General features: G+C 39.4%; 1 protein-coding gene across 2 annotated transcripts in view; it reads left to right on the top strand.

Moving 5' to 3' along the window:
• The window catches only part of LOC124856631 (calcium-independent phospholipase A2-gamma-like), a 41,026-nt gene extending 19,756 nt beyond the window's left edge, over positions 1 to 21,270 (top strand). For both annotated transcript variants that reach the window (XM_047347307.1, XM_047347297.1), the window contains 2 exons: positions 12,868 to 13,063; positions 18,973 to 21,270. In XM_047347307.1, coding sequence (XP_047203263.1) covers positions 12,868 to 13,063; positions 18,973 to 19,241 — 465 coding nt within the window. In that variant the 3' untranslated portion in view covers positions 19,242 to 21,270. The remainder of the gene's footprint in view (positions 1 to 12,867; positions 13,064 to 18,972) is intronic.
• The last annotated feature ends 5,259 nt before the right edge of the window (positions 21,271 to 26,529 follow it).

The raw sequence follows: 26,529 nt of genomic DNA, 5'->3' as shown, positions 1-26,529 counted from the left end.
ATAGAGAGAAGTGTTTAGATTATAAAGCAGTATTCCAAGCTCTGAACGTCTCACAGACCACAATTCAGTCCTTCAGAGTGGCCATCCACCTAAACTGGCAAGGCCAGGCAAGGACTCTGGAGGAGCTGTAGCTATTTACACCTCAGGTGAGAGAATCTGTGGTGTGGTCAGGACAGAACTATTGACTAGAAAAAAGACGTTAAAAAAAAGACATCAGATATACAGTTTAAGGTTTGCCACAAGCCTTATAGGGGAAACGGCGAACATGTGGAAGAAGGCATTCTGGTCCGATGGATCAAAATTGAACTTTTTGGCCTACATATAAAATGCTATGTGTGACTTCATCCAGAACACAACCGCACAACCCATAGAGAAAAATGGTGATGGTGGCAGCATCATACTGTGGGAATGCTTCCTGTCTGCAGGAACAAGAAAGCTGGTCAGAATTGATGGGAAGATGGATGGTGCTAACCTTATCTGTTTGTGTCAGTAAAAGATTTAAGCTGGGGCAGAGGTTCACCTTTAAAGAGTTCAACCAAAGCCCTGTCAATGGTAGCTCTCTAACGTATTAACTCAGACAGCTGAATACAGGTCCTTCTCAAAATATTAGCATATTGTGATAAAGTTCATTATTTTCCATAATGTCATGATGAAAATTTAACATTCATATATTTTAGATTCATTGCACACTAACTGAAATATTTCAGGTCTTTTATTGTCTTAATACGGATGATTTTGGCATACAGCTCATGAAAACCCAAAATTCCTATCTCACAAAATTAGCACATTTCATCCGACCAATAAAAGAAAAGTGTTTTTAATACAAAAAACGTCAACCTTCAAATAATCATGTACAGTTATGCACTCAGTTATAACAGTTATGCACGGGAATCCTTTTGCAGAAATGACTGCTTCAATGCGGCGTGGCATGGAGGCAATCAGCCTGTGGCACTGCTGAGGTCTTATGGAGGCCCAGGATGCTTCGATAGCGGCCTTTAGCTCATCCAGAGTGTTGGGTCTTGAGTCTCTCAACGTTCTCTTCACAATATCCCACAGATTCTCTATGGGGTTCAGGTCAGGAGAGTTGGCAGGCCAATTGAGCACAGTGATACCATGGTCAGTAAACCATTTACCAGTGGTTTTGGCACTGTGAGCAGGTGCCAGGTCGTGCTGAAAAATGAAATCTTCATCTCCATAAAGCTTTTCAGCAGATGGAAGCATGAAGTGCTCCAAAATCTCCTGATAGCTAGCTGCATTGACCCTGCCCTTGATAAAACACAGTGGACCAACACCAGCAGCTGACACGGCACCCCAGACCATCACTGACTGTGGGTACTTGACACTGGACTTCTGGCATTTTGACATTTCCTTCTCCCCAGTCTTCCTCCAGACTCTGGCACCTTGATTTCTGAATGACATGCAGAATTTGCTTTCATCTGAAAAAGTACTTTGGACGACTGAGCAACAGTCCAGTGCTGCTTCTCTGTAGCCCAGGTCAGGCGCTTCTGCCGCTGTTTCTGGTTCAAAAGTGGCTTGACCTGGGGAATGCGGCACCTGTAGCCCATTTCCTGCACACGCCTGTGCACGGTGGCTCTGGATGTTTCTACTCCAGACTCAGTCCACTGCTTCCGCAGGTCCCCCAAGGTCTGGAATCGGCCCTTCTCCACAATCTTTCTCAGGGTCCGGTCACCTCTTCTCATTGTGCAGCGTTTTCTGCCACACTTTTTCCTTCCCACAGACTTCCCACTGAGGTGCCTTGATACAGCACTCTGGGAACAGCCTATTCGTTCAGAAATTTCTTTCTGTGTCTTACCCTCTTGCTTGAGGGTGTCAATAGTGGCCTTCTGGACAGCAGTCAGGTCGGCAGTCTTACCCATGATTGGGGTTTTGAGTGATGAACCAGGCTGGGAGTTTTAAAGGCCTCAGGAATCTTTTGCAGGTGTTTAGAGTTAACTCGTTGATTCAGATGATTAGGTTCATAGCTCGTTTAGAGACCCTTTTAATGATATGCTAATTTTGTGAGATAGGAATTTTGGGTTTTCATGAGCTGTATGCCAAAATCATCCGTATTAAGACAATAATAGACCTGAAATATTTCAGTTAGTGTGCAATGAATCTAAAATATATGAATGTTAAATTTTCATCATGACATTATGGAAAATAATTAACTTTATCACAATATGCTAATATTTTGAGAAGGATCTGTATGTGCATGCCACACTTTTTAGATTTTTATTGAACAGTTGTACTTTACTAATTAACACATCACAGTTAAAACTTAATAAAAAACTGTACACTCTGTCTTTATGTGACGAAATGTGACAAAGTTCAAGGACTATGACTCCTTTAGCGATGCACTGTATAATTTTTAGCACTGGATAGGTTTTTACCATAGAAGGTTAAGACAGTTTGTGAATGACTGTCAAACTGAGTTATAACTCTGTCCATGAACAAAAATGTGCACAAATGAATTCTCCCCTTGTGACACTACCTCTGTTTCCCTCACTAATTGCTCCTCTACACACGCACATGTTTTTGCTCATCTTCAGACACATGTTTGTGGATTAGACTGGTCCGCTGATTATGCAGACAGTCTGCTGTTTAATAGCTCTCGCAAATCTGATCCCCTACATCAAGCTGTGAGGAGGAGAAAGATTTGCTTTTTTCTACAGCTGTGACTCCAGATGTAATTCTTCAGGATTGAGGTCCAAGTCTGTGCGCAATATGAGAAGAGTATGGAATAAAATTTGTATTATTAAATAGACAATTAGTACATGCTGTTTGTGCTGTTGTGGAGTAGGGACATAAAAAAATCTGATTTTCAGTTCAGCTGCTTAGTTGTTTCATCAGAAGGTGTTTGTGCATTTAGAGAACGTGTAGGAAAAGGCCCATCTCACTTCTCTTGTCTCCCTGAGGCAATGTTGGAGCATCTACATGTGGATTCCTTTCCTGTTCGAAGCTTGAGAGGATGAGCTGAACCTTAGCATGACCTTTGGCGTCTGTGAAGCTGAAAGGCCAAACGGAGAGCTAGTCGACATAATCATATACAGGTCCTTCTCAAAATATTAGCATATTGTGATAAAGTTAATTATTTTCCATAATGTAATGATGAAAATTTAACATTCATATATTTTAGATTCATTGCACACTAACTGAAATATTTCAGGTCTTTTATTGTCTTAATACAGATGATTTTGGCATACAGCTCATGAAAACCCAAACTTCCTATCTCACAAAATTAGCATATCATTAAAAGGGTCTCTAAACGAGCTATGAACCTAATAATCTGAATCAACGAGTTAACTCTAAACACCTGCAAAAGATTCCTGAGGCCTTTAAAACTCCCAGCCTGGTTCATCACTCAAAACCCCAATCATGGGTAAGACTGCCGACCTGACTGCTGTCCAGAAGGCCACTATTGACACCCTCAAGCAAGAGGGTAAGACACAGAAAGAAATTTCTGAACGAATAGGCTGTTCCCAGAGTGCTGTATCAAGGCACCTCAGTGGGAAGTCTGTGGGAAGGAAAACGTGTGGCAGAAAACGCTGCACAACGAGAAGAGGTGACCGGACCCTGAGGAAGATTGTGGAGAAGGGCCGATTCCAGACCTTGGGGGACCTGCGGAAGCAGTTGACTGAGTCTGGAGTAGAAACATCCAGAGCCACCGTGCACAGGCGTGTGCAGGAAATGGGCTACAGGTGCCACATTCCCCAGGTCAAGCCACTTTTGAACCAGAAACAGCAGCAGAAGAAGCAGCACTGGACTGTTGCTCAGTGGTCCAAAGTACTTTTTTCGGATGAAAGCAAATTCTGCATGTCATTCGGAAATCAAGGTGCCACAGTCTGGAGGAAGACTGGGGAGAAGGAAATGCCAAAATGCCAGAAGTCCAGTGTCAAGTACCCACAGTCAGTGATGGTCTGGGGTGCCGTGTCAGCTGCTGGTGTTGGTCCACTGTGTTTTATCAAGGGCAGGGTCAATGCAGCTAGCTATCAGGAGATTTTGGAGCACTTCATGCTTCCATCTGCTGAAAAGCTTTATGGAGATGAAGATTTCATTTTTCAGCACGACCTGGCACCTGCTCACAGTGCCAAAACCACTGGTAAATGGTTTACTGACCATGGTATCACTGTGCTCAATTGGCCTGCCAACTCTCCTGACCTGAACCCCATAGAGAATCTGTGGGATATTGTGAAGAGAACGTTGAGAGACTCAAGACCCAACACTCTGGATGAGCTAAAGGCCGCTATCGAAGCATCCTGGGCCTCCATGAGACCTCAGCAGTGCCACAGGCTGATTGCCTCCATGCCACGCCGCATTGAAGCAGTCACTTCTGCAAAAGGATTCCTGACCAAGTATTGAGTGCATAACTGTACATGATTATTTGAAGGTTGACGTTTTTTTGTATTAAAAACACTTTTCTTTTATTGGTCGGATGAAATATGCTAATTTTGTGAGAAAGACATTTTGGGTTTTCATGAGCTGTATGCCAAAATCATCCGTATTAAGACAATAAAAGACCTGAAATATTTCAGTTAGTGTGCAATGAATCTAAAATATATGAATGTTAAATTTTCATCATGACATTATGGAAAATAATGAACTTTATCACAATATGCTAATATTTTGAGAAGGACCTGTAATATGGCATGAAGACCTCTCCCTTGACCTGTTCACCACGTGGTAATGGTGCTCACACAGATTTTGTTCTCATCTTTGCTTTTCACAATGGTGTCTTTCTTTGTGGTTTGGTTGTGGTTTGGTTTCCAGTTGGCGAGCGGTATATTTTAAGTATTAAAAATGTTCTTAATAAGGACTAATTTATTTTTCTGATTACATACGCTAGAGTAATGAGTCCTTAGGCACCTCATGATTACGAATCAGATGGTTACGATGTGATTATAAACTGATTATTTGCATAACATGGTGCGCCCCCCTCATACACAAACACCACCAGTTGTGTTCTGTGTGTCTTGAATAATAAAGTGCCAAAGAATTTTTAGCTCAACAAAAAAGGAGAATAAATACCTCAGACAATAACATTTAAACAACAAAATCCACCAAAAAATATTTGGATCAGCGGCGCTAAAAGAAATGCTTGTTGACCTCTGCACATTTGAAACTAACAGACAGCTGACCTTATTCACAGGTTAATGATGAGCCCAGGATCTCTCACCTTATCTGTATATCAGCATGTGAAGTTCTTCTGCTCTATGCTAATAGAGCTCATTGTGAAGCTCATCCACAGTTCTCGCTTGGAGCATGCAACACACTATTAGGGGAAGCTTTTTCCTGCGCTGTCCAGGGGTTTTCGGACTTCTGCCAAGACCATGTCAACTGGGACTGATCACTCTGCTAAGAGTTTCCTGCACATTTAATGTAATTTAAACAAATTAAATCTTGCCAGAGGATTAACATAGTGACACAGCATTAACCTTTACAAGTGGTTGTTTTGTCATTTCTAAGAGAGTCCCTTGAGAGGTAATGTTTCCAGCATGTTAAATTTTAGCAGGCCATCTGATGTCAGCTGGAAAGCAGATTCTCTTTGGAAATGAAAAGGTCAAAGGTCAGTACACACTACAACTACAGCTATTTATATAACACTGACAATTTCTACCAGAATAATTAAAGTGCAGCGGAGACTATTTTGAAGACCTAATTATCTAGTTTAAAATTGAAACGCCTTTAGTGGAAAACGATCAGCTCGCGAAAGATGTCAACGGATGTCTAAGGCTTATGTAACGCTTCCCTAATATTTCCCTAATGAACTGGGAAAAAGGACCCTTATTTGCGAAGCTTCATTGTGAATCATGGCAGAGCTCAGCGCCCTGTCCTGTCCCTGTCAAAGAAACCCAAAGGAAAAAATATAATGACCACCGTTGCTCAGTGGAGCTGTTACATGAACGCCTCACCACATGTATAACAAAGTTTCACCTCATTAAAACTTAAACAAGAGGTGTCTTCATCTTTCTCTTATGGTTGTTAAGACAGGCAGTCTTTGGACTTTACCCACAGTTTAGAGTGAGCGAGATATTGAGAACTACAAGCAGAGTGGAAAGGATAAAGTTTTTCTGTCCCAGCTAATGTGGGTTGACATACTCTGGGGCATGAAATTACTTTTCCTGATCCTGAAGATAGTACCTCTTTCCCATTCAAATCAGGCCTTCAGCTCTAAGACAGCCTAAACGGGCACAATGAAGATAAGCTCCTCAATATTAATGAGAACTGATGCATTTTTAACGGGAGTGCATGCGACATCATGCAAATGTTCAGGAATTGCTCTTGGACATCTTAGCAGGGCAGGGTTACAGATTTAACTGAGATAATGATGAACTGATCTCTAAAAGGCATAAAGTTCAAACTGAAACATTCTTTTCACAACTTGGCTATCTTTGAATTATTTAAATTAAGAGGAAATTTAAATGTTTATGTAAATGTTTATGCTCCCTCACACAATTCAGCTCTTTATTAGATTGTAAGGACTACAGCTTTTACACACTCACTGCTAGGAAAGGTCATGAAATGCAAATTTCCAAGCTTCAGGAATTATCCTAAAACATTATTCTAACAATCAGCAGCCATTAGATTGTCTATAAAGTAGAGTAAAATAATAATTAATACTAGCAAAAAAGCTGCAAGTATTAGTCACCTGCTCACATGATCATTTCATGTAGCTTTTCAACCTTTTGGCTAATATCTAATCAAATCAGTTTATTTGAATTTCATTTGATTTTCATTTATCAAAAAAAAAAAATGGGAGCATTCAACAGATTGGTGTAGAACATTAATCACATTAATCAACATTGAACCATACAATAAGTGCTATAGTATAAGGTACATAATCATAAGGCCAGTTCAATAAGTCAACATCCTGAGGCACATCCATGTAGCAGTCTGGTGTTTTTGCATTTTGATTTACCACCACTCTGAGTGAAGAATGTTGGTTGGGAGGGATTTTTCTTTAGTTTTCTTTCTCTATTCTCTCTTTACCTCAAGGCTACTATTACTGAGGGCTGTGTGTTCAGGTAGTGACCTGATGATCATCATTAGCTTTTTATGTTGTTTCTGCACCAGTTATCTAGCTGTTTGAACCCCTCCCTGTACATTGATTCATCTTTTCCATGAAGTAGTACCACTACTGTGGTATCAAGTGCAAATTTATAACAGCAATGGACTGATCACACAGCCTTGATGGACTCCAGTTCACAGCATGATGGAGTTGAGATTAGTTGCACTGTTCAGGTCAAGCACAAGTTTCTCTAATAGTCTCTGGAAAATGATGTTAATGGATGCTGAGCTATAATTATGTAAAGAGTTCTAGCATAGGTGTGAAATTAATATGAGCTCTACAGTTAGGTATCAGACATGTCTGCTGTATGACTTGTTTTTTCTCAGATTTGTCTTTAGATCAGTAAAGTCTGTATATCTGTTTTTAGAGATGTGTGTAAGAATGGCAGAGTTCAGGATGATGAAAACGTTTACTTGAGAACTGCTTGTTGGGCCCCCAATAGGGAAAATCACCTGTCATTCAAAGAAACTATTCAGATTACTGAGTGAATTACTCAGTTACTATTTACTATTTTGTGACAGAAATGCTATAAAAACCCTAATTTTATCAAAGTGTTCACCCTCCATGACTTAAGACTGAAAAAGTATGCATACTTTTAAAACAACACCTGACTAGCTGTTTGACATTGGAGACAATCGAAGCTTACTCTTAAGATCTTGAATCCTACCCTTTATGTAAATGCCACACTGTTATATATAAAAAATAAAAGGAGAATGAGCTGTATAATGATCCTAAAAACAAAATGGACAATGAACAAAAACTCCCAACGTTTTCGCAGAATGTTTTGCATTGGGCTGTCAGTCACAAGACTTATGGTGCATTGACTTTTAAACAGATAAGTCAAAACTGGGAAAATCTAATAGAAAGCTCAATCTAAACTGTACAAATTTTTAATTTAAGGTAGAATTGTACAACATGAAACAGAAACGTGGCCTTCCAACTTCATGTCCTCCTTAACTGAGGCCATCTTGGGCTCAGTTAGAGAAACCTTGACCAGAAGGAGCTGAGTTGTACATGCAACTGTATACACTCACCAGCCACTTTATTAGGTACACCTTGCTAGTACCGGGTTGGACCCCCTTTTGCCTTCAGAACTGCCTTAATCCTTCGTGGCTCAGATTCAACAAGGTACTGGAAACATTCCTCAGAGAGTTTGGTCCATATTGACATGATAGCATCACACAGATGCTGCAGATTTGTCGACTGCATCCATGATGTGAATCTCCCGTTCCACCACATCCCAAAGGTGCTCTATTGGATTGAGATCTGGTGACTGTGGAGGCCATTTGAGTTCAGTGAACTCATTGTCATGTTCAAGAAACCAGTCTGAGATGATTCGTGTTTCATGACATGGCGCGTTATCCTGCTGGAAGTAACCATCAGAAGACGGGTACACTGTGGTCATAAAGGGATGGACATGGTCAGCAACAATACTCAGGCTGTGGCGTTGACACGATGCTCAATTGGTACTAAGGGGCCCAAAGTGTGCCAAGAAAATATCCCCCACACCATTACACCACCATCACCAGCCTGAACCGTTGATACAAGGCAGGATGGATCCGTGCTTTCATGTTGTTGACACCAAATTCTGACCCTACCATCCGAATGTCTCAGCAGAAATCGAGACTCATCAGACCAGGCAACGTTTTTCCAATCTTCTGTTGTCCAATTTTGGTGAGCCTGTGTGAATTGTAGCCTCAGTTTCCTGTTCTTAGCTGACAGGAGTGGCTCCTGGTGTGGTCCTCTGCTGCTGTAGCTCATCTGCCTCAAGGTTCGACGTGTTGTGCGTTCAGAGATGCTCTTCTGCATGTCTTGATTGTAACAAGTGGTTATTTGAGTTACTGTTGCCTTTCGATCAGCTCGAACCAGTCTGGCCATTCTTCTCTGACCTCTGGCATCAACAAAGCATTTGCACCCACAGAACTGCTGCTCACTAGATATTTTCTTTTTTTCTGCCCATTCTCTGTAAACCCTAGAGATGGTAGTGCATGAAAATCCCAGTAGATCAGCAGGTTCTGAAATACTCAGACCAGCCCGTCTGGCACCAACAACCATGCCACGTTCAAAGTCACTTAAATCACCTTTCTTCCCCATTCTGATGCTCAGTTTGAACTGCAGCAGATCATCTTGACCATGTCTACATGCCTAAATGCATTGAGTTGCTGCCATGTGATTGGCTGATTGAAATTTGGATTAACGAGCAGTTGGACAGGTGTACCTAATAAAGTGGCCAGTGAGTGTATTTCTTCTCTTTATTGTCTCCCTCTAAATGTTATTGCAATAGTGTCCTTTTTTCAAAATTTTATATGTGCTGTAATTGTTGAAAAGTTAAACATTGTCTCCCCTAAGTGTAGATCTCCTAAATAATTAGCTAGTTCATCTAGAAGGTCTCTTCAGCAGGAACTACCAGCTTCATACAAAAATCAAGAGATGCAATCAAAACAAAGCACTGTGTGTTTCAGGAAGCTGTATTTCAAAGTTGAAATTTCTCTGCATTTGATAGACATTTAACCTCAAAAGGGACAATACATCCATCAGAGAGCAACGTCTGACAAGAACGAACCCTCTGAGGACATTTATCTTGTGACACACGACAAATTGCAGTTTGAGCAGCTTTAGTCCTGCAAATCCTTCTAGATGGAGGCAACCTCTGCCTCACATCATGCTGCTGCTTAGACTGACAGCTAGCGTTTGAGAGTTTTGTATGCACAGTAGATCATTGTTGTAAATTGCATTGTTCATAGATTCAATGCAACATATCCAGCAAACAGAATTTTTTTCAGCTTTCATCTTAGTATTGTATTTTTGAAGTTGCTTCATGCTACAGTAAAAAAAAAAAAGAATGAAAGATATCTTTGTGTAACCTATTTGTTTAAAAAAATCTGTGCCCTGTTTTCCAGTGGTAATTAAGACCTTTTTTGCTGTCAAGAAAAATTCATATTCTTCTGAATTACCCAAGCAGGTGTTTTGAAATTGAGACAAGTTCCAGCATTCAACCATGAATGCTGTAATGTGATTTGCCTTGGCACATGGTGTCAAACAAACCACAGTTCCTTGTGAAACTACCCTTCAGCCACCAGCACAGAGAGGCCATAACTGGACCCGGGCTTGCTGCCTTAATTGACAAGAGTTCAGAGAATGGAGCTTCACACAGAACGAGTTAGTGATAAGAAAACTGCTGAGTTGTTTTGTTTCCAGCTGGGTTTTCCTGGTGCCCGCTGCAGTAAGTCACGCTTTAGTCTCCATCAGGAGCTTTTCCAATCCAAGCATTTTCTCCTGTTTTCCCTCCTTTCTCCGATTTATTTCTGTCTTTGCCAGACGAGCTGCTGCTGCTGCATAATGATGTGTTTTGGACAAATGGCCACCTCAGCAGTTCCGCTGTGCTTTGTGATGGAGTTATGCCCTCTTTGTGGGATTTTTACATATCAGCCAGTTAGATGAATGCTCTGTGAGACTGGTTTGCTTCAGAAATATTAACTAACTTATAGGTTTCTTCAGAAATGACTTATACACTAGGTTTTTTTTTTATTAGGGATGACTTCCTTCAGCGTATAGGCTGTTAGACGATTCAACTTCAATACAGAAAAAACAACACACTTTGGCTTTGTCAATGTAGCATCTGAATACTATTTATCCAGTCAGTTCACTAGTTTGTTTAATATACAAGTAGCTTAACTAAATAAGGCCTATTTTATAAACCGCCTATTTGTTTTTTACAAAAAATAGAAATCATGTTGTCGGTTGCATTTACCGATCTCAGAACCTGGCATGGGTCCATTTTGGGCGCCCAGACTGCTCAGCATGTATTTATTTATTTTTTGTATTTTAGCACATTACAACTTCCTCTGTGGTTGTTTTTGGGGAAATTTGACAACTCTGCGCATGTCAAAGCGCTCCTATTCTGAATGAAGCGTGGTGCATGCGAACGCACGTCATAATTGGATTATTTGATTTTGCGCCCATATAAATGGTGAATTCTGATATATATATATATTTTTTTTCAATCTGAAAATCTGATCAAGAAATTTGGCGCATGTAAACACTATTGACTACCCTCCTCATTGTGCATGGTGGTAAGATGAACTTGAGTCTTCCTCCTGCCTTGATCCAGTTTTAAAGTTTTTTGCTATTATTCTTACTGTAAATATGGTCAGGTTTAGCTCAGTAGCTATTTTCTTGTTGTCACTTTCTAATTTATGAAGATCAACACAAATCTGCTTTACTTTACTTTTACTTTTAGCATTCTCTCTTGTCTTTCCCATTTTGAGGTTTAGAAAAATAGCCATAGAGGCCTAACAGGAAGTCGTGTATTCCTTGGAGCACTTCCTACTCAAAGATTAAATGTCTTAATGCTGGGTAAATGTAATATTATCATGTAGTAACATAGAAACAGCTACACTACCTCTAAAACATTGTCTTAATTTATAAGGCAACTACCTTGTTCATGAGCATGCGTTTCTAGTTTAAACTGTAAAAAAGGTGCACCAGTATAACCACTGTTGCCAAAGCATTATCATATAGTAACCAAAAGGTTACTGTAAAGCAGCTGGATGCCATCTAGTCATCCTGTGTCACATGCTAATAGCATGTGACACAGGATGACACTAATAGGTAATTAAATGCTGAGAATATTAGTTATGTTAGTTATAACAACTTTATTACCACGTTATTAACCCATTATTACCATGTTATTACCAGTTCTTATACAAAGTGCTACCTTATTAATTAGACACTCTGGTCCCTTTAAGGTACTCGTCAAAAAAATGTGTCACGTTGAATGCAGACCACAAACCCTTATTAAATCTATATATGTAATTATTAACATTATAAAATGGTAGCATGCAAACAGTAGCAAATAATTCAAGAGTCCCGTGTCTGGGTCAGTTATAGTAGCCGATATTAGCCTTTTCTTTTTGTTTTTACTTTTTTATAATATTGTTGCATTAACACACCTTTCTCTCGATAAATACTTAGGCTTACACAAAATAAGTCACTGCTTTGTATGCTTACTTGATGCTGTGTCCACTCTTTATGCTATCCATTGCTATCTGTGCTATTTTCATGTTTGTACTAAAAATATTTTTTTTTTGTAAACCTTTGTCTTTCCAGGCAGTTGTAATATTTTCCTTTTCATTGTACACTCTTACAAATTTGTACTGAATTGCATTTTGGCTAGAACAGCACACAGAGGTGTATGTGTGCCTTTTAAATGCTCAATATTGGTTACAACCACATAATTATACACATTCACTCAAAGCAAGAATGATCTTTCAATCAAACATCCACATATACCCTGTCACAAAAACAAGAACTCTTCCCTTTGCGGTGTTCCAAGACACTCGGGGCCCCTGCGGGTCCCCTCACCCCCCAGCCAGGCCTCTTTAATGAGTACCGTCCCCAGTGTCTTTGATCCTGCTGCCAGCTCGGAGCCCCGCAGCCCCTCACCCTCATGCCTATTCAACAATCCCCCTGGCCTCTACAGTGGCTCCCCCACCGCCTTGGGTACAGTATGGATCCAAAGCAACAGCACTCCTGGGCAGCTGTTAGATATCAAAGCTAGCTGCACTGAAAATGTTGAGAAGGGGTGAACAAACCTCAACATTTTAGCTCAGGTTCTTTGCAAGCAGCTCTTCAGCTGTACATTGATGTTTTTTTCAATGAATTTTCCAAACAATGCTATCCTTTGCCTTAAAAAATCTGTTTTTGGATTTTAAACATTCATTAATTGGTGTTGCTTCTGATGGTCCTATGATATAAGTAGATCCAGTGTCTAATATGGGACCTGTTATGTTTTTGCTTAGGATGGAGGTCTTCTGATTAACAACCCAACAGCGCTCGCAATCCACGAGTGTAAGTGTTTGTGGCCCGACACACCCCTGGAGTGTGTGGTTTCGCTCGGCACAGGACGCATCGAAACGGCCGGCAAGACCAGTGCCACATATACGAGCCTCAAAACTAAACTTACCAACGTCATCAGTAGTGCCACAGATACTGAGGGTAGGTGACAAAAAGTTTGGAAATATACTTATAAATTGAACAAAATTTGTAATCTACTGTAACTTTATTTTTCACACATTATGTCCTCTAGTATGAGACCAATTTGTTGTATTTGTTGTTGTTTGTTTGTATTGCAAAACAGGACAATACGTCTGTCACCAGCCACTCTTCTTGCTCTGTGGTAAAGATTTAACAATATTACAAAGAACCCTCTTCAATCTGGTCTATAACCAAACAAATACAAAACCAAAATGTGATTTTAAAATTTCTTCAGCAGAAACTTTTCTAGCCATCTGTAAAGCAAAACCGTTGCCACACTATTAGAAACAATTCTGCGTTTTATTTCTCTGACATGCTCAATAATTCTGAAGCAACTCTTGACATGTCTCCACGTGTCCTAAAAACAGCAACATACGTGAGAATTAAAAGAAAAAAACTACCGACATGTGCGAGTCAGAACAAAGCTATCTGTGGGAAAACTGAGTATGCACAGCACTATATTACAAGACATTTTGGTGGCTTCATCATGTTGTGCAGATGCTTTAAGTCAGAAATTGCAGAGGAGCCGGGCAGGGATTACGAGCAGCGGGGTGAACCTAAATGCGGGACATTCCTGGAAGAAAACCTGTTAGATGCTGCAAAAGACTGGTACAGAGGTTAACCTTTCTGCTGGACAGAAAACCTAATCATCAAGAGCTACAGTGGAATGGGTAATGTTCAAGTATATTCCTGTCTTGGAATGGCCCTATCAAAGCCTAGACCCAAATCTATTTGGGAATCTGTAGTAAGAAAATTGCTGTTTACTGAAGCTCTCCATCCAATCTGACTGTGCCTGAATATTTAGCAACGAAGAATGGGAAACTAAAAAGTGCCAAGCCGGTAGACAAATACCCCAAAAATTGCAATTTACGTTGAATTACGACTGTAATTACAGCATGAGATGGTTCTACCAAATACTGACTCATAGAAGCTAAGACAAAATACATTTTAAAAGCCCCGTATCGTTTTCCATCCACTTCACACATATGCACTACTTTACGTTAGAATGTCGTGCTGAAGGCCTGTGGAAAGCATCTGGTCTGTGGTACAATTATTGCCTGTTATTCACCGCAGCGGTGGCATTTGTCTTGGCACAGTCAGATGCAACAAGGAAACTTATAGCACTTTCCTCATTGCTAAGTAATGACACACCAAGTCAGCTTTACGGATTCCCAAGTGAACATTTACTGAGTTTACATGGCACTTCTTTGAAGCACAATCTGGAACTGTTCTGTAATCCATTCTCTTTTGGCACGGAGAGAGCATCTGCGTCCATATGGGGCTTATGGAGCTGCAGAGAACAGCACACCCAAGGTAAAGTATAATTGAGGCAGAAGTCCTCTTACTGATGTGCACTTGCGAAGTATTTTTAGAAATTCCAATAAGGACACCAAACATTAATGAACCAATAAATAAAGCCTAGCATGCTGCTCAGACCAAAGGACAGAGAAAATGAAACATGTCCTTTGCCCCTTTTCCACTGGCTCTTTTTAGCCCGGCTCCATTCTTTGTGTTCACTCTTTCCGTTACTGTTTTTTTCCATACCGGTACCTTTTTTTTTTTTTTTTTGGTCCCTGCTCCTAAGCAGGTACGATCGGGGCTGAGTAGGGACGACACGTGACGTAAATAGCCTGCTGCTCACGCAATGGCGATGGGACCAGGAGAAATGAGAAGGTTGTCGAAGAGGTAGTGCAGGAAATAGTTAATAAAACTCAAGAGTGACTACAATAATATTAAGGACCACAATGGCCAGAGCAGGTCAAACCAAAATATAGTTTTTCTATTTGCTAATCATAAACTATACCTGAAGGCTGAAAGGAAAGAAAAAGGAGACGTCAGCTTTCTGAATTACACCGTGGTCAAAATGTTGCTGTTTTGCACTTTAAAGTCCTTGTCTTTGATATTGCCCTGAGACAAAAACTCGCTTATAAAAGGCCAAAAATAATAACTTCTTCAGGCAAACCTTGGAGCTTCACCAGCCCAGACAGCTCTCTAAATATATTGCACTAGCTTGAATGCATTTATTTATTTGTTTGATTGTTTTAATAAGAAAAATAAACACATAAAAAGTCCTGGTTAAAACAAATCTATTTTATACTAATGAATACATTTTCTTCCGGTTTGGCCTGGAAGTAGTCCATGTTTCATTTATTCTCTGCACCTTTCATGATTGAAAGTGGTATAGCCCAAAAAAGCTCCAAAAATACTTGGAAGTTTGAGGTTTTTGTTTGACGACATGTGTAAATGTTCAATGGGTCTGAATGCTTTTGTGAGACACTGTACACATATTTGTATATTTGTCTAAACCTGAAGCTAAAAAGATAATCAGAAAATATATTCTAAGCAAGCATCATGTTTTCATGAGTTTAGTGCTAAAACAAGGACTTAACTTTATCTTTGATGGATCCCAATGTGGCCTTGTGAGGCTGCAGCCTTTTCATGTCCTTATCACCTCACGACATGGGCACTTCTGCTCTGCCTAAATTTGGCTCCCTCCCTCCCTGCTGATGCTGTGCTGCAGTGTGTGACCCAGTTGCTTCTTTGTACTTTTTCTGCCTAAGAAATTAGACCTCATCTTGTCATTTGGCTCTTTTTTCACTCTGAAACTTATATTTGTTTTCAAGCTTTGTCTTCAAAAAGGCCCCTGCTTGGGTATGGTCAGATATGACTAAACCTGGAGTTAAGATGCGATCTTAGCCTTTTATGGAATGGGCTTTACCATAATGGACAGCTAAGCACAGTTTTGAGTGTGGCGTAGCAATGCTCTGAATGTTAAGCATGTCTTGGGAAGATGACCTTCGGTCAGTTATCTCTTGAGGCCACTGCACCCTCTTAACCCTTTACAATTTCTTTGTTAAGGTACTGAAGCACAGCGACAGTAACCTGTTAGTGAACACATTAGGATGCTCCGAGTGGCCTGAACCCTGCATAAGAAATCCTGAATTGTCGACAGTTGTAATATTTATGGATACTCTTTCTTTTTTGTGACCTTGGCTGTTGTGAAAAACACGCCATCGTTTTAGAGTCTGTGTGTAGTTTTTTTAAAGGTCTTGATTCTTGGTTTATTATTTTTAGACCTAGAGAGAAATAACATGCCACAGTGCTTACCTTGTATTCTTTTCTGCTGAGGAAAAGCCTCGGTACTGTGTACCTGACTACAACGTTTTAACCTGAAGCACTTTTTTCACACAGCACTGTCTGATAAAATGTCAGTTTTGGTGTCATCTGACCAGAGCACATTTTCCTCACATCTGTTGTGTCACCTACACAGCTTGTGGTAAACTGCAAACATGATTTCTTATGACTTACTTGGTATGTCCTTGACACTTTTTATAAAGGCCAGATCTGTGGGCTCCACAACCAATAGTTGTCCTCTCTAGATTCCCCCCTGAGCTGTGGATCTCTGCAGCTCCTCTAGGGTTACCATGGACCGCGTGGCTGCTTGCCCAGCCTGTTGGTTTAGGTTTACAGCCTTGTCTTATGTAGCTTACACTTGTGCCATCCTCTTCCAATTACAGATGATAGATTGAACGGTACTCTGTGAGACATAGTTCCTTCACAGACTGGATTTTTTACATAAAAAATGTGTCATTCTCCTTTTGTCCACTCCTAATATTCTTCTTTTGCTTCCTTCTTTACTTTGTTTCTTATGTCTGTACTTCTTTCTCACCTTGTCTCTTTTTCCTTCCCGTCTTTATGTCCTACCTCCATTCCTCTCTTGTGTCCCTCCTTCTTTCCCTCCTTGTGTCATTCTTTCTTGCTTATGTGCTTTTTTCTTTCCTTGTGTCATTCCTGTCTTTTTCCCATTGTTTTTCTTTCCTTTATTCACTGTTATTCCTTCTTCATTCACTTTGTCCTTATTTTTTACTTGTGTCCTTCATTCCTTTTTCATTCTTTTCTTCCTTGTGCACTTCCTTTCTAGTGCCCTTCCTTCCTTTCTTTCCATCTTTATGTCATTCATCTTTGTTTTTGTGTATTACCTTCCTTCCTGTCTTGTACCCTCCTTCCTTTATTCCTCATTTCCTTCCTTTTTTCATCCTGTTTGGCCTTCCTTCCTTTGTTTCCTTACTTATATACCTTTTCCTTAATTTCTTCTTCCTTGTGTCCAACCTCTGTTCATTCCCTCTAGTTCATTCTAGTTTTTGTGCCCTACCTTGGACCCTTCCTCTTTTTTCCTTTGTTTCCTTCCAACCTTTCTCCCTTCCTTTTTGTTCCACCTCCCTTCCTTTCTCATGTCCTTCTTTCTTTCTTTTTTTCTTTTCCTTTCCTTCTTTCTTGCATCCTACCTCTATTCCTTCCTTGTGTTCTTCCTTCCTTACTTTACTCTATCTTGCCTTCATTTCTTACTTTCTAAATTGCTGATTTTCAGGAAGGTAGGAGTTTTAATATTAAAATACAAGAAATGTCTGGTCCATATTGTTTTATAACCTAATCCTGCTTTAAACGTCTCCACAATTTTCGCTCTGACCCATCTGATGTGTTTCTTATTGTTCATGATGCTGTTGGTTCTCTTCTGAGCCCTTCACAGATCAGATGTGTTTATACTGGGATGACATTTTACACAGGTGAATTACTCCGGCAACATCTGAAGCAATAGGTTGCACTGGCATTTATTTAGGGGTGTCAGAGTAAAGGGGGTTAAGTATTAATCCATGCCATCCATTTCCTTCCACTTTACAGTTATGTGCTGCTTTCTGCTGTTTATCAAGTTGAAATAGAAATTAAAACAAAGCTAAGGTTTTTGGTTGTATGTAGGCAAAATGTTGAAAAGAGATGTGAATACTTGTATTCAATGTAGTAGCTCCTTTCACACTGTGTGATGGAGTATGGCTGCTTGATTTATTACTACAGCAGAATCGGATCAGAAAGACTTGACAAAGACATTCATCCAACACCGAATGTGCATCTAAGTGAGGGAGTTAATAATGATGTAGGAGCTCTGATGGCTGGGAAACATGAAGAGGTTTTTACTTGTTGCACAATCTCAGACGTTGTTTGATATTTGTCTTAGGTCATCTTTCATTTCGTTAGTTCTTTTGGAGAGCCTGTTACTCTGGGGTCTGCAGACCACCAATTGAAGCTCACAACCAAAGATTTTGTCTAAGAGGTCGACAATCACACTGTGAACCCGGCTTTAGGTGAAGCATATCCTCGCCGTCTCTGACTGTACTTATAACAGCATCCTTACGAGACTTTTAACACTTGACCTGTTCATAGCTGTCAGTGCGAGATACTAATCAGTCCAAACAAATATGCCTTGACCTTAAATGGGGCAGTCCTAGCAAGCTGAAATGTTAGTGACCAACCACTACGTTAGCCTCTGTAGTGTCTAATGTATTTTTTCAGGGTTAAAGTTTTTAAGACTCTTTGATTGGTTTTGACACCTAAAGTGAAGTACACAAAATGTTCCACATGTTCTCCAAATAAGCTACTAGACTCTTGCAAGCCTCCGAGGAAAGCAGTTTTGATAACATCAGTCTGACCTAGAGGGGAAACAGAAATAAATACACATATCTCTTTGGATCCATTAGATGTATTTACACAGTTTTTTTTTCCTTTTTCCTGTTGCCTGTTTGAACTGAAAAGCTGCTGATTTTAAAATTGGTCATGCAGTGCAGATGGAGACAGCTATGGCAGATAAGTCAGACATTTTCTCCTGCACCCTACCTCAGGCTTTCAGTTCCAAGTGCTCACTCAGTGACACATGTAACACTGTCTCAGTCCTGACCAGAAGAATTTGGCTTTGCATGTACGTTTTGCACCAAACACAGCTGTTGAATGTTTGTACATATTGCAGCTATTAGCAGGTTAATTGTGTGCTTATTGGTTTACTTGTGAGGCCTCACTCTCTGTGTTCCTCTGTATTACAGACGTTCACGCTATGCTGGACACCTTCCTCCCTCCTGACACCTACTTCCGTTTCAACCCCTTCGTGAGCGAAGAAGTCTCCATGGACGAAAGCCGGCTTGAGAAGCTCAACCTGCTGCAGGCTGAGGGCATCCGTTACCTGGAGAGGAATGAGGAAAAGCTGAAGAAGGTTGCTTGCATCCTCACTCGAGAGAAAAGCTCCATCCAGAGGGTGACCGAGTGGGCCAGGCTCAGGGTTGACATGTACAACGGTCTGTCCTCAAAGCTGTAGAAACAAAGAGAAGTGACTATTCCCAACCCAAATGCTCTCCTTGATCTACATTTACATTATGTCATGTTACTGTGGTTGCTGTAGTGTAGTTAATGTCTGTTTTTGATCATTAGCTGTTAAAAATAAAACACTGTGTGAGATGCATCTAAAATGCCTTCTCCACTCACCAACCTGGTAATGTACCAACAGCTTTGGCACTTCCCACAAAAGCAATTTTCACTGCCAGCTACTTTGGCAGAGAACATTAATCTTGTTACAGCTTGTGCATTTTTAAATTATAAATTGTAAATTTGAGGAGCTCCCTGAACAGTAATTTAAGCAACACTTAACACCGTCTTAATGCTAAATGATGCTAACGTACTGATGTTCCTTGTTGTATATTTGGAGAAAGACAGATAAGCTATGTTAATGTCACTCTAATCTTACCATTGATATAGCAGCCATAAAAATAAAAATATTTATAGCACCATTTTATTCTAACGATTATAGGATTTCACAAATGAGCACCTTTTATTTATTAGTTTTTCTTTAAAATAAGAAAATTAAGATCAGAGATTTGTGGCCGACTTTCCATGTCCAGTTTTTTAAAGCTCTGACCTGCCAATGCTGATTTTTAGCTCAGTACGATTTATCTTTCGATTTCCAAATGTAGCATGATCAATGAGAGACACAGACTGGAAGCTCAAAAGGATAATAGGGAGCTACTTGGCTGTAATATCTTCAGCCATTTTAGAAGTCATCTGCTGGTCATTCTTTCAGCAATTTAACAAAAAAAAAACCAAAAAACAAACTCAAGTATGAATTGACTTTCTGTGGCAGACTGCGTCTTTTCGACCAAAGCTGCAAAAGTAAAAAATGACAAAGAAGCGGAATGATCAGCATCCACCAATGTCAAGCTAGCTGCTGTGAAATCCTCCTTAGGAACTTTCCGTTCCTTTTAAAATATCTTTTACCAACTTCTGTGCTTCCTCTGACTTCATTTTTACAGTAAACACTTAACTCATACTATAATCAGCTAAATTTAGGTCTCCGTCACTATGTAACTACTTCAACACTGAAAAGCGTTTTTGTTAGCGCAAACTAGCATGTGATGCATTCTCGCTGCTCAGAAAAAGATTGGAATTTTGAGTTTCTGAGCGGCCCATGGCGGATCAAGATGAAAACAGACCATTTCTGGTGACTAGTTCTTGGTGCAGCTATATTTCAAATGTTTCTTTATGACAGTAAAAACAAAAACCTGTGTTTGCAAAAACTCAGAATAGTCGTTGCATTATGTTTTACTGTACATTTAAGAGAGATCTAATTGTAACTGAACCTGTGGTACATTTTTGTAAATGATCTAGTCAGGGTCGAGTCCAGCACCTAAATGGCATGTGACATATCGCAGCTGAAATGACTAAAATTTGCACGTTTGAACAAAGCAGCTATTGGTGAACTATGTGTGTCACACAATTAGTAGATGAAAGCCACTTCAGGCATAGCAAGTATTACAGATACGATTCTAATATAAATAGGATGCTATAAAGATGTTAATCACACATATATTATTTAACAGAGATCCAAATGAGGTCTAACCATCATAATAATGTGTTGTTTAACTTTGGAATATTTAAATTTCACTTGTTTCAAACACTTTTAAATTGCATGCGTGTTTGCTGCTGCTTACATGTTGTGCTGTCTTCAGCTTGCCCTCTTTGATGCCTCTCTCACTCTGTCTGTGTAATGTTCTCTGAAACGATCCAGGTTGTATCCGAACGGTTGTATTAAAGCAGATGTTTTTTTTGTTCTGTTGTGATTGATTGGCCACAGTGGAAAAGTGGGTCTCTATTTGCTGCTGTATAAACAGCAGTTGTACATTTCCAGACCCTAGCAGGTCAAGCACTGTGTGAGAGACAGCTCCTCCCGGAGGAACCTGACGTGAGACGGCTACAGATATCATCCTGATTATTTTAATTCTACCGTCCATCTCCTGTTGGTCCAGTGTAAATACTGTTTGAGAATGTAATTAAAACCTATCACTGAACCATAACGCATCACGCCTCCTAATTATTTCATGATAAGCCGATTGTGATCTGAGTAAAGCTACAGTTTCACACAGCTCGTGGATCATCTCAGGAGAAGTGTAGATTTAAGTCTGTAATGTGTGCTCACAACTGCCTCGTTATTGGACTGATACACCATCGACCTTTTGGAACAGGATTCGAAGTGCTTGTTCTGATTTGCAGATCTAGTTTGTCAAAATGATACCTACCACAATAGAATCCTGCTGCAAATAAGTGTGTTTTTTCCTGCCTTAACTCAAATGTGTGTTGTAGAGGCAGGGGTGTGTTTGTCAGGGGAATGTAATTTCCCCGCTCTTCCCTGAGCTACCTGTCATAAAAATGGAGAAAGGTGAGGCGAGTTGACTGCAAGGCTTTGCTCAGGCAACTGGATAACAGCCCGGTCCAGTGATGGATCGTGTTTCCCCCCAGCATAAACTCCACCACCTGCTTCCATGCATGAAAACACAAGAATGGCTTCAGAAAGCAGAGGATGCGAGGGACAGCTTCAACAATGCTCACCAGAGGGAATAGACAGGACATTCAGAAACAGTTTGGTCGGAAATTTAGCAACAGTGGAAACAGAAGAAAGTAATGTTCACCATTTTATTTATGCATTTTTGTTTTAATGAACAAAAAGTGTTAGCAGCAAAAGGCACTGCACTTTGTGTGAAGATGGTAACAGAATGCATTTTGTTTTTTTAGCTGCGATAAAACAAGGCCTACATAGCTAACAAATTGTCTTATGTAGAATAAAGTGTTAACTATTAAGTTTTCCTTCTTGTAACTACCTTTACATCACAAATTATTATTATAAATTAATTAAAAAGCAAAAGGGTACAATTTTATTTATTTGTTTTGCAGACCTGTTTCAATCTGTTTGGCTTGTCATTGTTAGCATAATAACATCGTACATTTTGCTGTTAAAACACATTCAATTTTAAATTAGCATGAGAGCATAATATTTTTTTATTTTTATATTTTACTTTACTTTAACAAAAATTACTTCTTTGGTCTTTTGGACTTTTAAATACATTTTTATAGTTTAGGTGCAGTACTTTATTCATTACTAGCTGTTGTTAAATATCCTGATAAACTAACAATCCAGTAAAGTAAAAAATAAACTTTGGAGAAAATCTCTTCCCATCTGTACCATGGTAGGACAGTTTGAAATCTGACTTTCCTGGCCTTGCTCCCCTTCCATCTGGTCTCCTGTCCAGATAGAATATCTACCTTCCTATCATGTCTGCCAGCTCTCTGCCTTTTACTCTATTTTCAGTTCTAAGAAAATCTGTGTATCTTGAAAATGTTGAAACCTGTCTCTTAGACTGTGGGCTTGAAATGCCAAAATTGTTTTTACTTGATGAGACAATAAGAGGTAAGTGTTTTAATGACGTGAACACCAACACACTATATTTTTCTGTAGTTTTTTTAGATTTTACATACACATTTTTTCTGCTTACAAGACCTTCCTACAAGAAAAAAATAAAGAAGACATATAGAAATGTGACCCTACTTCTATTATTATATACATCTTCCACCCATGACAGAGATACAGGTGGTCCACTGGTTGTATTAAATACATTCTGGTCAGGTTAGTGACCCCTGTAGTTGACATGGTTATCTAGGTGTTAAAGGCTGCCCCCACTCAATATAAAGAACTCATAATGTAATTACAGACCCCACCCTGTGAAAGGAAATGCATCTCCCCTCTGATGTAAACAAGTTTGACTCTTGAACCTGTCCCCCAGCAGTAATCACATGACTAATTTCATTTCTTTTGCACCTTTGGCAAAACATTTACTCTGCGAATAACAACATGTCTCCTTAGTTTAAGCCCAGGACTGTGCATGTCAAGGAGTTGTTCTCTCGCCTTTGTTTTCATGTAGCAACTACTTATCCTCAGGGTGGTTGCTCCTCAAAGAAACTCAACTCGTTACCCTTTAATTAGTTTTGGAGAGCACCAGACTGATAATAAGATAATACATTAAAGGTTTCATTCCCAAAGTACCATTGCAACATAATTTACTGTGCCGTGCAAACCTATTCATACTGTGTGAACTTTTTCACATTTTGATTTGCTAAAACAGCTTTATCGGGATCAAATTTAAAACCAGTGCAACTAATCGCCTTCAGAACTCCTCTAATTTATAAACAAAGTCCACCTGTTTGTAATTTAATGTGAGTATAAATCCAGCTATTGTGTAAAGGCTTTGGAGGTTTGTTAGAGAACATTAGTGAACAAATAGCATTAATTAAAACCAAGGAACACAGCAGACAGGTCCAAGGTAAAGGTTTGACAAAGTTTTAACCCGTTAAATAAATAAAACAGGATGCCAAGCTTTAAACATGTCTCATAGCACTGTTCAGTCCAGAAAATGGAAAAACTGCGGCAGAACAACAAACTTACCAAGGCAGTTCAGGAAAGGAGATCGTTAATAAAAGTAGCCAAGAGGCCCAATGTACCTCTGGAGGACATGTCGAGATCCACACCTCAGGTTGGAGGATCTGTTGACAAGATAATTATTAGTCATTCTCTCCACAAATCTGTTTGTAATGGAAACGTGATAACAAACAATTCAATGTTGAATGAAAGCCAAGACAAGTCTCGTTTGCATTTTGTCACGTGTCGTATGGGGGCACCGCAAACATGTGGAAAAAGGTCCTTGTATCAAACTCAACCAGAGCACTGCACGGCACTCAGACACACCCTGTGAAACATAGCTGCGGCAGCATCATGCTGTGGAAACACTTTTCCTCAGCATAGACAAGGAAGCTGGTCAAAGTTGACCGGTGCAATGCACTGTGATAAAATGATGAATGATGTGATAAAATGTAAACTTAAAGGGGTATGAAAACATTTGCAAATCTTTAGACAGAATTGCTTGCTATTTTTCTTTGTAAATAATAAACTCCACTTTAAATAAATTATATTTCTTAGTCTGTGTTAATCTCTAATGATGGTTATTTAATTTCAGGGCTTAGTATTGCAAGTTCTCACAAAAGTAACAGCACAGAATTGCGTAACATGAGGATTAAACATGCATAAACACGTCATAAATATGTTGTAGTCAGTCCAATAATGGGTTCCACAGTTGATAATGCACCAAGGTAGAGACACCATCCTCTCTAAATGGCTTTTTGCATTTCAAGATGACGTCCAGATGACATTCAGGATGCAATTTGGAAACTGCTGTACTTATTCTCCATGCTGCAGTCCTTAAACCTAAGAAAATCCCTCTGAGTATTTTACAAGTAATTTGCACAGGAAAAATTAAAGCATATTTTAATGGGATTCAAGACACATTCAGATATATCTCGGGGGCAAACTGAAAACTGAAAGGGGGAAGACATTTACAACATTTCTCAGTGTGGTGGTGAGAAATCAGACATGAGAGAAAACCCCAAGGTCTGGTGGAGATTTAGATTTTGGTCTAATTGTTCATTCCATCAGTTTCCTGTCATTATTTGACAGTTTCAGTGCAAATAGAGGAACAGTTTACATGTGGATTAACAGCATGTACTTTGGGTCAGACAATGAAAAAGAGTAGACAAAGGTTGAGCCTTTTGAAGCTAATTTATCGCCCTAAAGATGTCTTGTTATCTGCCCCTTTGCTTGCTCCCAGAAGAATCCTCATCCAGAACATAAACCCTTTCTCCTCTTGCTTCATATCTCGGCCAAATTTGTTTATCTCAGTGAACCAGATTCTGGAAGGCATCTCAAACCATAAACCCTGTTTCCATGCCAAACCAGGCATATCCTTAAATTAATAACTGAGTCCCTTGCTCTCTTTGTTTGAAGCCATGGCTGCTAATGGCTGCCAGTGCTGAGCCTGAGATAATGGAGGAGTGTGAGGTACATGCAGAAAATCAGGGTATTGCTTCCTGGGAGATGATTTAACTAGGAGGAAATGTGCCTTTAAGGTCACGTTACCCTATCTAACAGACACTGACTGATTCCAGAGGCTGATGTGTGATTATCAATGCTCTCAGTAAGAGCTGATATAATAATATAATAATCACTGGCAAAATCAGTTTTGAGAGAGATGTGACTGCACTGTATACTTGAATGTTTAAAGATTTAGCTAAATACTGCTTTAACAGAACAATGCGCTAGGGTCAAGATTAAACATTTTCTGCTACAAACACTTCATGTGGGTTTGATGTAAAACAAAGGATGGATATATGGACAAGCGCCTCATATCCACTGGTGGATACAGTGGAAAGTCTATGATGCATTGGGCCTTTTGGTCTTCCTAAGGTCTTGAAAGCTTTGTTAGATTGCATTATCTCATCAATTGATTGACATATTAGGAGGTTACAAAAATCTGAAAAGGGCTTGTTGACAATTATCTAAAACATATGGCCCAAAAAACAACAACAACCCAACAACACAGAAATGGTTCACCAAAAACAGTGTTTACAATTAGATAAAAACAATATAAAGGTTGTTAATATTGTTTGCATTGTTATTATGTGCATATATTTGGCTTAGCAGTAGGCTTGCATACTTAACCAATAATCGGAGCCATTGCCTTGTCCTACTTTTTTGTTTGTGGTTAATTCATTTGAGTAAGAATTCATGAAGGGAAAGACATAATATAGACTACTTACACACAGACTGATTTTTTCCTGCCTTTTTTCAGTTAATTATGATGATTTTCAGCTTACAGCTAATGAAAACACAACATTTATTATTCCAATACTACATCACACCAGTAAAAAAAACAAAAACATTTTTCATACAGAAATGTGGGCTTTGTGAAAATTATATTTAATACCTGGTCAAATGTTATTTTCTAAAGGTACTTTTAATCTGACAAATGAGTTTCATATTCAAATTTTTTGAATATGACTGTAGATCTCTTTCTCTGTGTGCTCCAACCCAGGGATGATCCAAGGTTCAAGGTAACTTTGAGCCCGCATTAGGGCCCCCTGCTGGCCTGGCGGCCCTAAGAGAGCTTCAGTTCACATGCTGCAGGTGAAATTTCATATTTTAAAAGTATTTCTAACAGTGTCATAAATTTAAGCTAATGACATTATTTTACTGTTATGACCATTTTCACGGTCAAATTTGAGGCACACAGTTACTGGTTGTAAACACATCAATAAGTACAAGCCTTTTGCTATATTACTCTAAATTGTATGCTCTGGAAGTAGTTTAAGTAAACTATCAAAGGTTATAATTTGCCTTAATGCAGGTTTTCTTTACCTTAAGAAAAATTTTGGGAAAAATATGCAAAAACTCT

The sequence above is a fragment of the Girardinichthys multiradiatus genome, chromosome 2, assembly GCF_021462225.1.
Source record: "Girardinichthys multiradiatus isolate DD_20200921_A chromosome 2, DD_fGirMul_XY1, whole genome shotgun sequence".
NCBI classification, from domain to species: domain Eukaryota; kingdom Metazoa; phylum Chordata; class Actinopteri; order Cyprinodontiformes; family Goodeidae; genus Girardinichthys; species Girardinichthys multiradiatus.
This window is presented reverse-complemented; position numbering and strand designations above follow the sequence as displayed.